Source organism: Orcinus orca, chromosome 4 (assembly GCF_937001465.1).
Source record: "Orcinus orca chromosome 4, mOrcOrc1.1, whole genome shotgun sequence".
In the NCBI taxonomy this organism is placed as follows: Eukaryota; Metazoa; Chordata; class Mammalia; order Artiodactyla; family Delphinidae; genus Orcinus; species Orcinus orca.
In genome coordinates, this window is record NC_064562.1 from 46,670,152 (window position 1) to 46,682,272 (window position 12,121).

General features: G+C 42.9%; 1 protein-coding gene across 11 annotated transcripts in view; it reads right to left on the reverse strand.

Annotated features, from left to right (window-relative positions):
- The window catches only part of FRAS1 (Fraser extracellular matrix complex subunit 1), a 552,940-nt gene that overhangs the window by 214,718 nt on the left and 326,101 nt on the right, over nt 1-12,121 (reverse strand). For all 11 annotated transcript variants that reach the window (XR_007477155.1, XM_049709348.1, XM_033406458.2 and 8 more), the window contains one exon: nt 7,874-8,017. Coding sequence is in view for 10 of the 11 variants with exons in the window: in XM_049709348.1 (XP_049565305.1) it covers nt 7,874-8,017 (144 nt within the window). In the remaining variant the exon portion in view is untranslated. The remainder of the gene's footprint in view (nt 1-7,873; nt 8,018-12,121) is intronic.

Genomic DNA, 12,121 nt, shown 5'->3' on the forward strand with positions numbered 1-12,121 from the left:
CAAATAATTATTAATTAAACTAAGCATAACAAATACTCTGAGGCCCACCTACCAGTGTATCCAATTTAATATGGGATTTAAAGTCAAAACAGCTGGACTTTCCTGGTGGCGCAGTGGTTGAGAGTCCGCCTGTCAATGCAGAGGACATGGGTTTGAGCCTTGGCCTGGGAAGATCCCACATGCAGTGGAGCAACTAAGCCTGTGCGCCACAACTACTGAGCCTGCGCTCTAGAGCTCACGAGCCACAACTGCTGAAGCCCGTGCACCTAGAGCCTGTGCTCTTCAATAAGAGAAGCCACCGCAATGAGAAGCCTGTGCACTGCAACAAAGAGTAGCCCCCTCTCGCCGCAACTAGAGAAAGCCCACAAGCAGCAACAAAGACCCAATGCAGCCAAAAATTAAAAATATAAATAAATAAATAAATTTATTTTAAAAAAAAAGTCAAAACAGCCTTGGTTGTAGGGTTGCCAGATTTGGCAAATAAAAATGCTCAGTTAAATTTGAATTTCCAGATAAATAATGAATACTTTCTTAGTTTAAGTTTGTCCCAAATATTTCATCCTATATTTTATCTGACAACCCTGGTTGGAGAGAGAATTCAGGAATTCAGAGTTCTACTAAGCAAGGTCATGCTACAAAATTTGGTTGAAATAATTGAACTTCACACAGCCTTCCAGGATCTACTCATTCACTTATCCATTCAGTTAGCCCCCAAAACATTTCTTAAGCTCTGTGCCAAGTACTGTGCCAGGTGGTAGAGACACAAAACCCAAATCAACTTGGTCTCTGCTTTAAGGGGCTTGTTAAGTCTACCAGAGGGAGATAAATATATGCAATATTAGCAGTATTAAACATATCACTCAGATTAGTCTGTATAGACACAATAAAAATTTCAACAGAATGTGTGTGGGGTAGGAGGTATGAAAGGTTAAGAAAGGATTCATAGAAGAAATGACCCTTGAGCATTGTCTTGGAAAGCGAGTCAGAGCATGCCAAGCTGATGGGAATGTACTCCTGGCCGAAGCCGCGAGGCGAGTACAGGCCCAGAGCTTGGGAAATCCTGGGAAACAGCAGCTCATTCGGCTGGAAAAGTGGGAAGGGCCACAGTAACTTGTATGCCAAACTCTATAGTCTAGATTCTCATCCTATGAAAGACGCCCGTGGCCCCTACACAGATTTAAACAAGGTAAAAATATGGCTATGCTTGTGTATAAGAAAGATCATTTTGGCTTTAGTTTGGAGACAGTTTGGAGGGGTGAGGAAGGAGAGTTGGGGGCCTTGCTGGAATAGCGTAGCAATGCTCACAGAACAAGATGAGAGGGAATCAAGGCTGTGAATGAGGTGATGGATTTGAGAGCTGTGTCGGTGAAAGTGTCTCAGATGGCTGCCTGGGGTTCTGGCACGGAGACGAGTGATGCCACTCAAGGAACACAAAAAGGAGAGCGGGGGATTACAACAGACTCAGTTTGAGATACGCGCAGTCCAATAAATGGCCTGATTTAGACTTCTGAGACTCAGGGGAGAGGCTTGGGGGTCATCACATAGGGGTTGTTGAAATCAGAAATTAGTTGATTTATTCAGTAAAGGCATGACGGATAAGAAAGAAGTAGATAAGAAAGAAGTAGTCAAGGATCTGGAGAGCACCAAAATGTACTGAAAAAAGAAAAAAACTAGCAAAGGTAACAAAGAAGAAATGATCTAAACGTAGGAGAGAAAACAGGAGTGTGGTGGCTGAGAATCCAAGAAAGGAAGAAGTTTCAAGAAGGAAGACATTAACAGTACAGAGAGGACAAATAAAGACTGAAGAGGGTTCACTTCACTCAGAAATTGGGACACGAGTGACCTGTGCCATAACCATTTCGGTGGAGTCATCAGACAGAATGAAAGTGAAGGCCATGATTATAAACTGTTCCTTTAAAGGCTCCTGGCTGTAAATGCAAGGGTATAGATAGAGGTGAAATAACTAGAAAAATAGTACAGATGAACCTATTTCCAGGGCAGGAATAGAGATGTAGAGAACAGACGTGTGGACACAGAATGGGAAAGGGAGGGTGGGATGAATTGGGGGATTAGGTTTGACATAAATACACTACCATGTGTAAAATAGATAGCTGTATAGCTCAGGGAGCTGAGCTCAGTGCTCTGTGATGACCTAGATGGGTGGGATGGCGGGGGCGGAGAGAGGTCTGAGAGGGAGGGGATATATGTATACATATAGCTGATTCACTTCATTGTACACCAGAAACTAGCACAACATAGTAAAGCAATTTTACTCCAATTTAAAAAAAAGTCGGGGGAGGGGTTAAGGGGATGTATTGTCTCTCCAATACTGTAAAAGCCCAAAGCAAATACAGACCCCGGGAAAGGTTTTTAAAAAGAGGAGAGGTAGAATAATTGTTGAAAGCGTATCTAGGAGAAAAAAGGGGAGTTACATTCAAAAGTACAGATGGAGAGATTAGACTTGAACAGAACAGAGAAAGTCCTCCTTTTCTGAGTAGAAAAGGGAGGTGAGGGTGAATGCAGCTGCAGGTAAGTCTATGACTCAAACTATTCCATGCTCACTGGCTAAATTCTTTAAAAACAAGCAAAACAAACTTCTTCTCACTATCAGAGAATCGGTGTTTCAGGAATAGAGAACTACTGAGATTTATTCTGTCTGTTCTCTCAATCCACCTATACCATACTAACGTCCTGAAAAAGATTTCAAGAACTTGAGAAAAAGGATGGCAACTGATGGGGCCAAACGTTCCACCCTGCATCCTAGAGGATTCAGCATCTCTCTAGAAGCACACATGTAAGGCAAGAAAATCTTCAGTAGATGGACAAAGGCAGTGGCCTTCATATCAGAGAAAAAGAAAATCATCCCCTCAGCGCATAGCTGGAGCAAAGAAGCAAAAATGAATCTCAAAAGCGTTCTTCTCTCCTACCCTCCAGAAACTTCTGAAGCTCCTATTCTAGAACTGACATATCCACAGAACTGAATAATCTACAAGCCAAGTGGATTTTCCCAGAAATAAAAAATTGCAGAAATTTCTTAAAAATTGGAATTGCCCAACAATAAAAACATTACAGATCGAATGTTTTAGGATACACCTAAAGTAATACTTGGCGTATAATTTATAAATTTAAATAAAATTATTAGGAAGATGTCATTTCTCCCCAAACTAGTCTGTAACTTCAATACAATATTAATAAAACTTCCAGTTGAATTTTATTAGTAATTCAATAAACACTCTAAAGTTCATGAATAGTTAACTTTAAAAATGAAGATGAAAGAAAGGGAGAATTTGCCCAATCAGACATTGAGACATACTGCAAAGCAATAGAAATTAAGGGACAAAACAAAACAAAGCAAAACAATGTGATAGTGGTACAAGAACAGAAATTTGGACTACTCAAACAGCTCAGAGATAGACCTATGTCCATATGGAAGTTTAATATCCAATAAGGATCAATGGAGAAGGTTAGATTGAATCACTAAATGATGCTGGGAAAACTGGATCATGAAATGGAGAAAAAATCAAACTGGATGCAGAAGCAGGCTCCAGATGGATCAACAACCTACATAAAGAAAAAACTGTGAAATTAATAGAATTTCTTCTATTAAATGAAGTATAATTTCGTTGTGAACTTGAGCAGGGTGGGTCTTCTTAAACAAAAATTCAAAAGCAAAATGTTAAAGTGAAAAATGATGAATTAGAGATTTCTGTTCAACAAAGGGCACCACATTAAAGGTTAAAAGGTAACGAAATGGGAAAATGTTTGCATATTTATGACTGACGGAGTTAATATCTATAAGGTGCAAGGAATTCCATAAAATCAACAATAAAAAGGTAGCAAGGCCTATGAAACAATGGGGAAAACATATCAAAAAGCAACTTATCAAAGAGGAAACACAAAAGTCCAACAGGAGTTGAAGATATTCTCAAACTCATTAATAATCAGAAAAATGCAAATTAAAATAGGATGTCCTTGTATACCTATTGACCAGGAAAAAACCTGAAGTTTGATAATGTCAAATGGTGGCAAGGATGTAGAGATGAAAGAGCCCTTACGCTTGGGAGTGTAGATGCTGGTGAGCTACCTGGTACTACTTATCACATAAAGAAAATGAAGAGTCAACAATTAAAGAATAAATTAAAATTAAAAGAAAAAAAAAAGAAACCAACAGTTCTGCTCTCAGGTTATCCATCCATCCCAAGGAACCTCCCACCCAGTTCATCAAAGGACATGTCGGAGGTTGTTCACCGGTGCTCCCTAGTGATGGTGTGCAGATGGAAGGAAGTGAGGGATCCCGTCCCTGGGACAGCAGATGGGAGAACTGTAGGGGATGCAGACCAGGAAGGACTATGCAGCAGTGAGAAACAAAGGGCTAGATGATATAGCAACTGGGTGAATCTGAAAAACATACCGCTGAGTGAAAAAAGAACAACGTGAACTCTATAACATGGTATCATTTAAGAAAAACATACATATACGTATACTCGCTGAAAACAATACCAATTTTACATGAGCCCATAAAAACAAGAAGATAAAAAAAATTAAAATAGTTGCCTAGGTGAGGAAGGGAAATCGGTATAAAAGGAAGGAAAGAGAAAAAAAGGAGAGGGGGAAGGAAGAGAGCGAGAATGGCTAACAGAAACCTCTGAACTCGCTTTGATTTATTGTGTTAGCTAGAGTCAGAAAAGCCCTTCATAATAGCTCAAGTACTTACATGACTAAAGAATGAGGAGGTTTTGTCCTTTGAATTTCCCCACGCCTTATATCTAATATTTGTAAAACTCAAAGCATGTACCACAGACAAACTTGGTGGTTGTAAATTCTTTCAGCCAGGGCATAGCACCATTTATAACAGGTTGTGCTGGATTTTTCTCAGCACTCAACTTTGAGATTTCCACAGATATGGGTTGCTTGGTTATAAATTATTAAACCAACACCAGCTGGTCTTTATCTCGAATAGTACTAATCTGAATTGAAAGTAAGTCGGCATTATTAGCATCTTAATTAACATTCCGATACCAATCAGCGACTCGGTTCACTGTTGCTTTAGAAAATATTTATATGAACCTTTCTGAAGGCATTTGATACAAACTTAGAGAACTCGAACAATTTTATGAAAAGTTTAAAACTCCAGCCCTGTCTATCAAAAGGGCCACTGGTCAATGCCAATGGCATCACAAAGTCTTGCATCTGCTAAGCATACGGCAGGCATTCAGTAATTACCTATTGATCAATTGATTGGTTGGCTGACTAATGTCAACAATGGTCCATCCTCCTGTTTGAAAGTTCTCTTTCTGCTTTGTTGCAAAATGTATACAGATAGCATTTCAGATGTATACTCTCTCCTTAAGCCACCTGTTCAGTAGTCTTTTTTCAAAATTCTTCCAGTCTGCAAGGAGACCTGGCTTTCTTCACTCAACCTCTCTGCCCAAGTAGGCTCCCAACCCTCACCGCCTCAGGCTCACACTAACCATCCCTCCTTTTATATACACGCATCCCTAGCAAAAGTTGCTTTCTCATTCCAGATAATATCGTCTCGGTAGCAGGTCCGTGTCACCACTCCTTGTCAGTGACAGTAGCCAGCCTCCTTGGGGAGTTAAAGGGTAAATGCCTCAGGCCTTTAAGTTAGAGCAGATTTGACATCTGCTGACCTTTAGAGAATACATCTGGCTTAAATGAGCAGGAAAGTGATGGCAGAAAAAGATTACAATGCTCAGGGTAATGGCAGCCTGCCTTTCTCTCCTTGTTCTCTCCTGAATCCACACAAAAGCCACCTGTGACTTGTCCATATTGAGTGAGATTTCTCACACCAGCGATGCTGATGGGTCCCTGCACAGCTTTAAGCAAGCAGCCGCCAGGGGGGTATCTCTCTTCCCCAGGACAAGTGGATTTGTCAGGTCCCAAAGATCATCTCATTTGTGCTGTTGCCCTGCTCAGCAAACAAAATGAGGGCAATAACTCAAGAAAGTTTTATGGGCTACACATTTTTTATTGATTTAGTGGACTCAGTTATTAAAAAAAAGTCATCAAGCCTTTCAACAGGTATGGCCATCACGATAAACTGGATTCAAACCTTTCATTCACCGTCAGGTGCCTACCTGTGGGCCTGGGTCCACAGGGGTAGCCGGCTGATCTAAAGACTGGCAGGAAGACAAGGAGGAAGGGGGAGAGGAGGATCAAGGGAGAGGAGAAGGAGAAGAGAGGGGAAAATGGGCAGAGGTGCATAAGGGGGTATCACATTACAGGGAGCGGTAGAGCAGCGACGAGGCAGTTAAGATCTAAACCCAGAAGACCTAGCCTGAACTCCAACTCTGCCCCTTATTAGTTACGTGACCTTAGGCAGGTTTCTTTCTTTCTTTTTTTTTTTGCGGTACGCGGGCCTCTCACTGTTGCGGCCTCTCCCGTTGCAGAGCACAGGCTCCAGACGCGCAGGCTCAGCGGCCATGGCTCACGGGCCCAGCCGCTCCGTGGCATGTTGGGATCTTCCCGGACCGGGGCACGAACCCGTGTCCCCTGCATCGGCACGCGGACTCTCAACCACTGCGCCACCAGGGAAGCCCTAGGCAGGTTTCTTAACCTCTCTGTTTCTTCATCTGAAAAATGAGGATGATAATAACTACCTCATGAAATTGTGAGGATTAAACACTAAATACTCACATAGCACCTACTCCGTGCCAGGCACTGTGCTCAATGCCTTGCATACGTTAACTCAGCCCTTGAAACAGCCTTCTGAGCTGGGTGTGTGTTAGTTTCCCATTGCTGCTGTAACAAATGACCACAAGCTCAGTGGCTTAAAACAACACAAATTTATTATCATAAAGCTTAAGAGGTCAGAGGTCCCAAAATCAAAGCATTGGCAGGACTGCATTCCTTCTGGAAGCTCTGGCAGGGGCGTGTGGGATCCATTTCCTTGTCTTTTTCCAGGTTCTATAGGCTGCCTGCATGCTTATAGCCCATCCCTGGTATCACTCTGACCTCTGCTCCTGTTTCAGGTCTCCTTTTCTGACTCTGATCCTCCTGTCTCCCTCATATAAGGACCCCTGGGATTACGCTGGCCCACTCAGATACTCCAGGATAATCTCACCCATCTCAAGATCCTTACCTTAATCACACCTACAAAGTCTCTTTTGTCATCTGAGGCAGTATATTCACAGATGCCCGTGACTAGGGATGTGGGCATCTCTGAGGAACCATTATTCTGTATACCACGGGTACTACTATTGTTCCCATTTTACAAATGGGAAACTGACACAGGAAGAGATTAAGTAACTTGCCCAAGGTCATGCTCCCCCCACCCCCAGCCCCGCAATACATTCCTGCCTCTCAGTTGGTTCACGTTTAGAAAGCACCTGGGACAGTGCTCAGCACAGGAAGCACTATGCTGGGTTAACTCTCATTGTCTGTAATGGTTGTTAAAGGTAGAATAGACAATAACTGCTTCAGCTTTAATTCAGTGGCACCAACACCGAAGGCAGGTTGGCCCTTGGCTGGCCTAAGAGTGTCTTGTCCCCATGCATATTTGGAAGGCAGTCTGGTGTTGATGAAGAGTTTGGCATTTGGAGCAAGGAAGCCCCGCTCCTCTCCCTCCAGCTGTGGGCCTGGAGCAAGCAGCCTGAGCCTCCTGGTCTTCAGATACAGGAGGAGGCTACAGAGAGCTCCCAACCTAACGAGTAGTTGCAGGCAAAGGTATTAATAGGGATTCTGCCAGTGGAAAAGAAACATGTTTCGTAAGCTGCTAAAACACCGTCAATCTTAGCAGCATTTGCATATTTGTTGAGTAAAAGAAACACTGATTTTCGGTGCTATGATTTGAATGAAACAAGGGAGGCTGGAAGAGGAAAAATTGCTTTGGCCTGCAAAGCCGGACACTTACCACTGCAAGTCCCCTGCTTGTTGTAAAACCCGTCGCCACAGCTGCTCTCACAGCTGCCCTCTCTCAGCACTTGGAAGGGGTCTCTGCAGGCCAAGCAGTGCTTCTCTGTGGGACCCCAGCAGGCCGCACAGGACTCGTGGCAGGCTGCAGGAACAAAAGACGGTAGAAAGGACTAGTTGCCATTCTTCTTCAAAGGCTTTAGAATTTACAACAAGGATTTTCACTCCTTCACTATGCACATACCTGCACCACAGGAGGAAAAAAACACCCCCCACCCGCAAAAAGAAAACCCTATTTCTCTTGGCCAGAAGTACAACTTCCATAAATTACTGCTAAGAGAATTGGAACAGGAAACCAAAGGCTATAGAGTAATGGGAATCACAGGGAAGGGAATCATAATTTCTAGACAAGTATGGTCTAACGAAATCAGATGGCCCTCCATCACCTTGCCTTTTGTAACCACACAACAAAGTGTCAACTAGATAATTGCTCTTAACCTCCAACACATGGAGAATCAGTTAAGGAGGGATGCCATGTACTCTAGTCCTTGATTAGACCTTGAAAGACCCGGTACTGCTTGATTTCTATCGCTCTTTCCCTCCCTTTCCATCTCTCCCCCTGCCCCCATCCCATCCTTCTGTCCTCCCTCACAACTCTTAGAACTCAGCCTCTGGTTCCCGCCCTCCCCCAGTAGCATCTGCTCTAAACATATATCTTAAGGACTCACAAAGCCTGATTTTTCTCTTCTACCTTAGGTTTCTAACTATATGTTGTTTCCAGAGCAAAGTTGTTCCTTTAAGACTTGAACATTTCCCCCTCTTCCAGCATTTGATTTTTTTTTTTTTTTTATTACTATTCATGCTTGCTCTTCACCTTAGCAGGTCTATAAAGAGAGGCCTATTCTGAATGACTGAATATATTCAGATCTGGTAAACTGTCTGTATGGCTAACCCCACCCATGCTTCTGATTTTCAAAATGTTTGCTTCACAGTGGAACATAACCTGTTTTTCAGAGGTATTCATTCTGACCAGAATTGGCAGGCAGAATGATTTTGCTGGTCACAAGTGACTTGGGAACTACACCTAAGTAACTTGCTTAGGGATCCATTTGGAATCAGAAGAAAGGATGCCTGCATGGCATATCTCAAGATCCAATCCTCTCCTCTCAGCTCTAAACTGCACAGGAAGGCCTTCTTTTCAGACAACTTTTCTCCTCAACAAATTCAGAGATGATCGCAAATTGTGTTAAGTGCTATAGGAAGAGCTCTTCGATAAAGAATAACAGTAGTGGAAGTGGGAGGGACTGACTTTAGGAAGACCCTAAAGGATGAGATGCGGCCAGCCAAAGGGAGAGCCAGAGAGCAGCACGAACAAAGTTCTTGAGAAGGGAAGGCGCTTGGGGGCTCAAGGAACTGGAGGCTCTTCTTGTGACTGGACCTGGTGGACATAGCGGGGCACAGTGGGACACAGAGGGCACAGTGGCCTGATTCATGGCTGGAGGGGTGGGCAGGGGCCCTATGAAACTCGACCTTGGAGAGCATGGAAAGAAATTAGGATTTTTATCCTAACTGCAATGTGAGTCGTGAATGGGCTTAAATAGGATAGACACAAGCCCCGATTTAGATTTTTAAAAGCTCTCTCTGAATGCCATGTAGAGAGGGTTTAAGGACTTGCATGCCGGCAGGGAGATGAGTGTAGAGTTGACTGCTCTGGTCCAGGTAAGAGATGACAATGGCAGGTGGAAAGCAAAGACGGACAAAGTTTACTTATTTATTATCTGGTTCCCTTGCTAGACCATAACGTTCATGAGGGCAGAGTCCATGTCTCTTTTGTTAACTCTGCTGAGCACACTTCTGGGTGCTCTACAAACTCCACTTATATTTAACACCTTATTTACATGTGGTACATGAGAAGAATACTGTTTGTGTTGAAATAAGCCACCAACACTACATTAAAACTAAATATGTGGATGCAAAGATCCCAGTAACAAATTCCACCCTGAATGCACATGAAATGTGTCTGTCATTCATTTATTCAACTACTCTTCCAATACTGATTACAATCACTATCTGAAGTGTCTATCAGTGTTAAGTGCCTCTGCCTTACTGAGGAAATGGAGTTGATTTGAAGCCATTACCTAAACAAACAAGCAAACAAACAAACAAAAACCCAACTGCATTTCTAAGAAGACATGCCAGGCTAATCTATCAATGTTCGACAGAAGCACCTACCACATGCGAGGTGCAGGGCTCGTCTGTGGGGCTTTCCCTGCTGCCACAGGTGAGCCAGGGACCCGGGGAGTAAGTGCCCGAGGGGATGATGGGGAGTGAGGCAAAAAAGACAACAGGGGTCAGATGACCAGTATCAGGCAGGCAGGGGATTTCATCCTGTAAAAGTTTTAATCAGGGCAGTGGAATTGATCAGTTTTGCTTTTTAGAGCATTTGACAGATACTCAGCTGCACTGGCAGTTAAAATAGTAAAAATACTTCCAAGCTGGTTGGTAAATGGCTGTCGTCCTGGCCCCCTCCCTGATGTTCTGGCTGCAGCCCTGGGAACGCTGGCAGACACCGTGCTCCAACAACAAAAGGTCTGACACAGGAGAGGGTCTCGGGTCTCCCCTCCTTCCAACCGATCTGATCTGTGCCATACTGCTTGTTAAATATTTTTAATATTACCCCTGGTGCTGCCAATCAGAATGGGGGTCAAAGGATGAGCAGGATAGAGGTTACAGACTTAGGGATGGCACTCAGACCCATCACAAATGGAGCCCTACTTAGCATTTCAGCTCTACCTTCTGCTTCCTCCCCCTCATCGACACCAGTTCTATGGAACAGGGTGCTCTAAGCATGCCATGTGACTGATCAAGGGTTCTGGATGCCCCGCCCAGGACTGACCCAGCCAGCAATGCCTCTGGCTCCTTCCACAGCCTCTGTAATCCTGTTTACACCTGAGAGGCCTCCTAAATTGTCACTACTTCTGTGAAGCTTTGCTGAACTTGTCCAGACAAAGTCAGTCCCTCCTTCCTCTATGTTCCTGCAGCACTTTGTATGTGCCTCTCATGCTATTTATCCTACTGTACTAATGATTCAGTTACAGATCAATCCCATTCAATGGAATGTAATATCCTCCAAAACAGAAGCTATGTTTTAGTCATCTTAAACCCCCAGTATTCAGATTGCTGCCTGGTATAAAGTCAGTATTCATTAAATGCATGTTAAGTGAATGCACAACAGATGTTTTTCATTGGTTATGGGGGATTCATCCTACCAGTTTTTACCTTCTGTATGGAAACAACTAAGCATGAGGTCAGAGTCTAAAGATATGATAAGATAAATACATTCAGAGCTGTAAATTTTACCTAATAAATACTGGAGTCCAGATCTGCTTATGATGAAAATATTTCTGCTGCATCTACATTGAGTACCAAATGTGATGCTGGGCCTTCTCTTTTTCCATCTCTAATAAAAGGCATGTTCCATGGCCGGGCAGGACAGCAGAAGGGATTTTTATTTCAACACAGGACTATGCTGAGCTGTCACTTCTTTTCTTTCCTTTTTTTTTTTTTGAGCTGTCATTTCTTATAATGACATACTCCCACTGTGTTTTGCAATTGATTTCGAATTTCTAACACTGAACATATGCTACTGCAGAGAATCTCTTCTTGCAGGCTTATTTTACATGGGGCTTTTATTACATTGGGGTTATTACGAAAAATAAAAGGTCAGTCCCTGACTTTTCACCATAATTTCTCTTAGTGATACATTTCAGCTCACCCAGAGTTCGAAGTGTATATTGTGAAAATTGCGGCAGTAAGTTAAAACAGAGGACAAACAAGATAAAGCCATTGTCTTATCTCACATGCGGTAGATAATTTATTTAGGAAAGCCCCTGATTTTTCTGGGGCATGACAAGACATGCGTTGGTTTGCTGAGCAATTTACTTCAAAATGAAAGGAATGAATTACTCTTCTTTTGGCAACTCTATATTGAAATCCTACTCTAAAAATAACAAACTTCTTTTCATACTTGATCATTTTGAAATAGAAGATTGCTATTAAAAAAATGTAACCTGTGCTACTCGAAGAATAAAATGCAGCCCTTTTCCAAGGAAGTGTTAAAAGCACTTCCTACGAACCACTTCTTATTTTCCAGGAAGCCTTCCCGGATCCCAGGCAATAGACACAGATTCCCATGGGCTTAGCCTTCAGTTCAAACTGAAGGAGCCTCAGATCCTTGCCTTTTCCATGG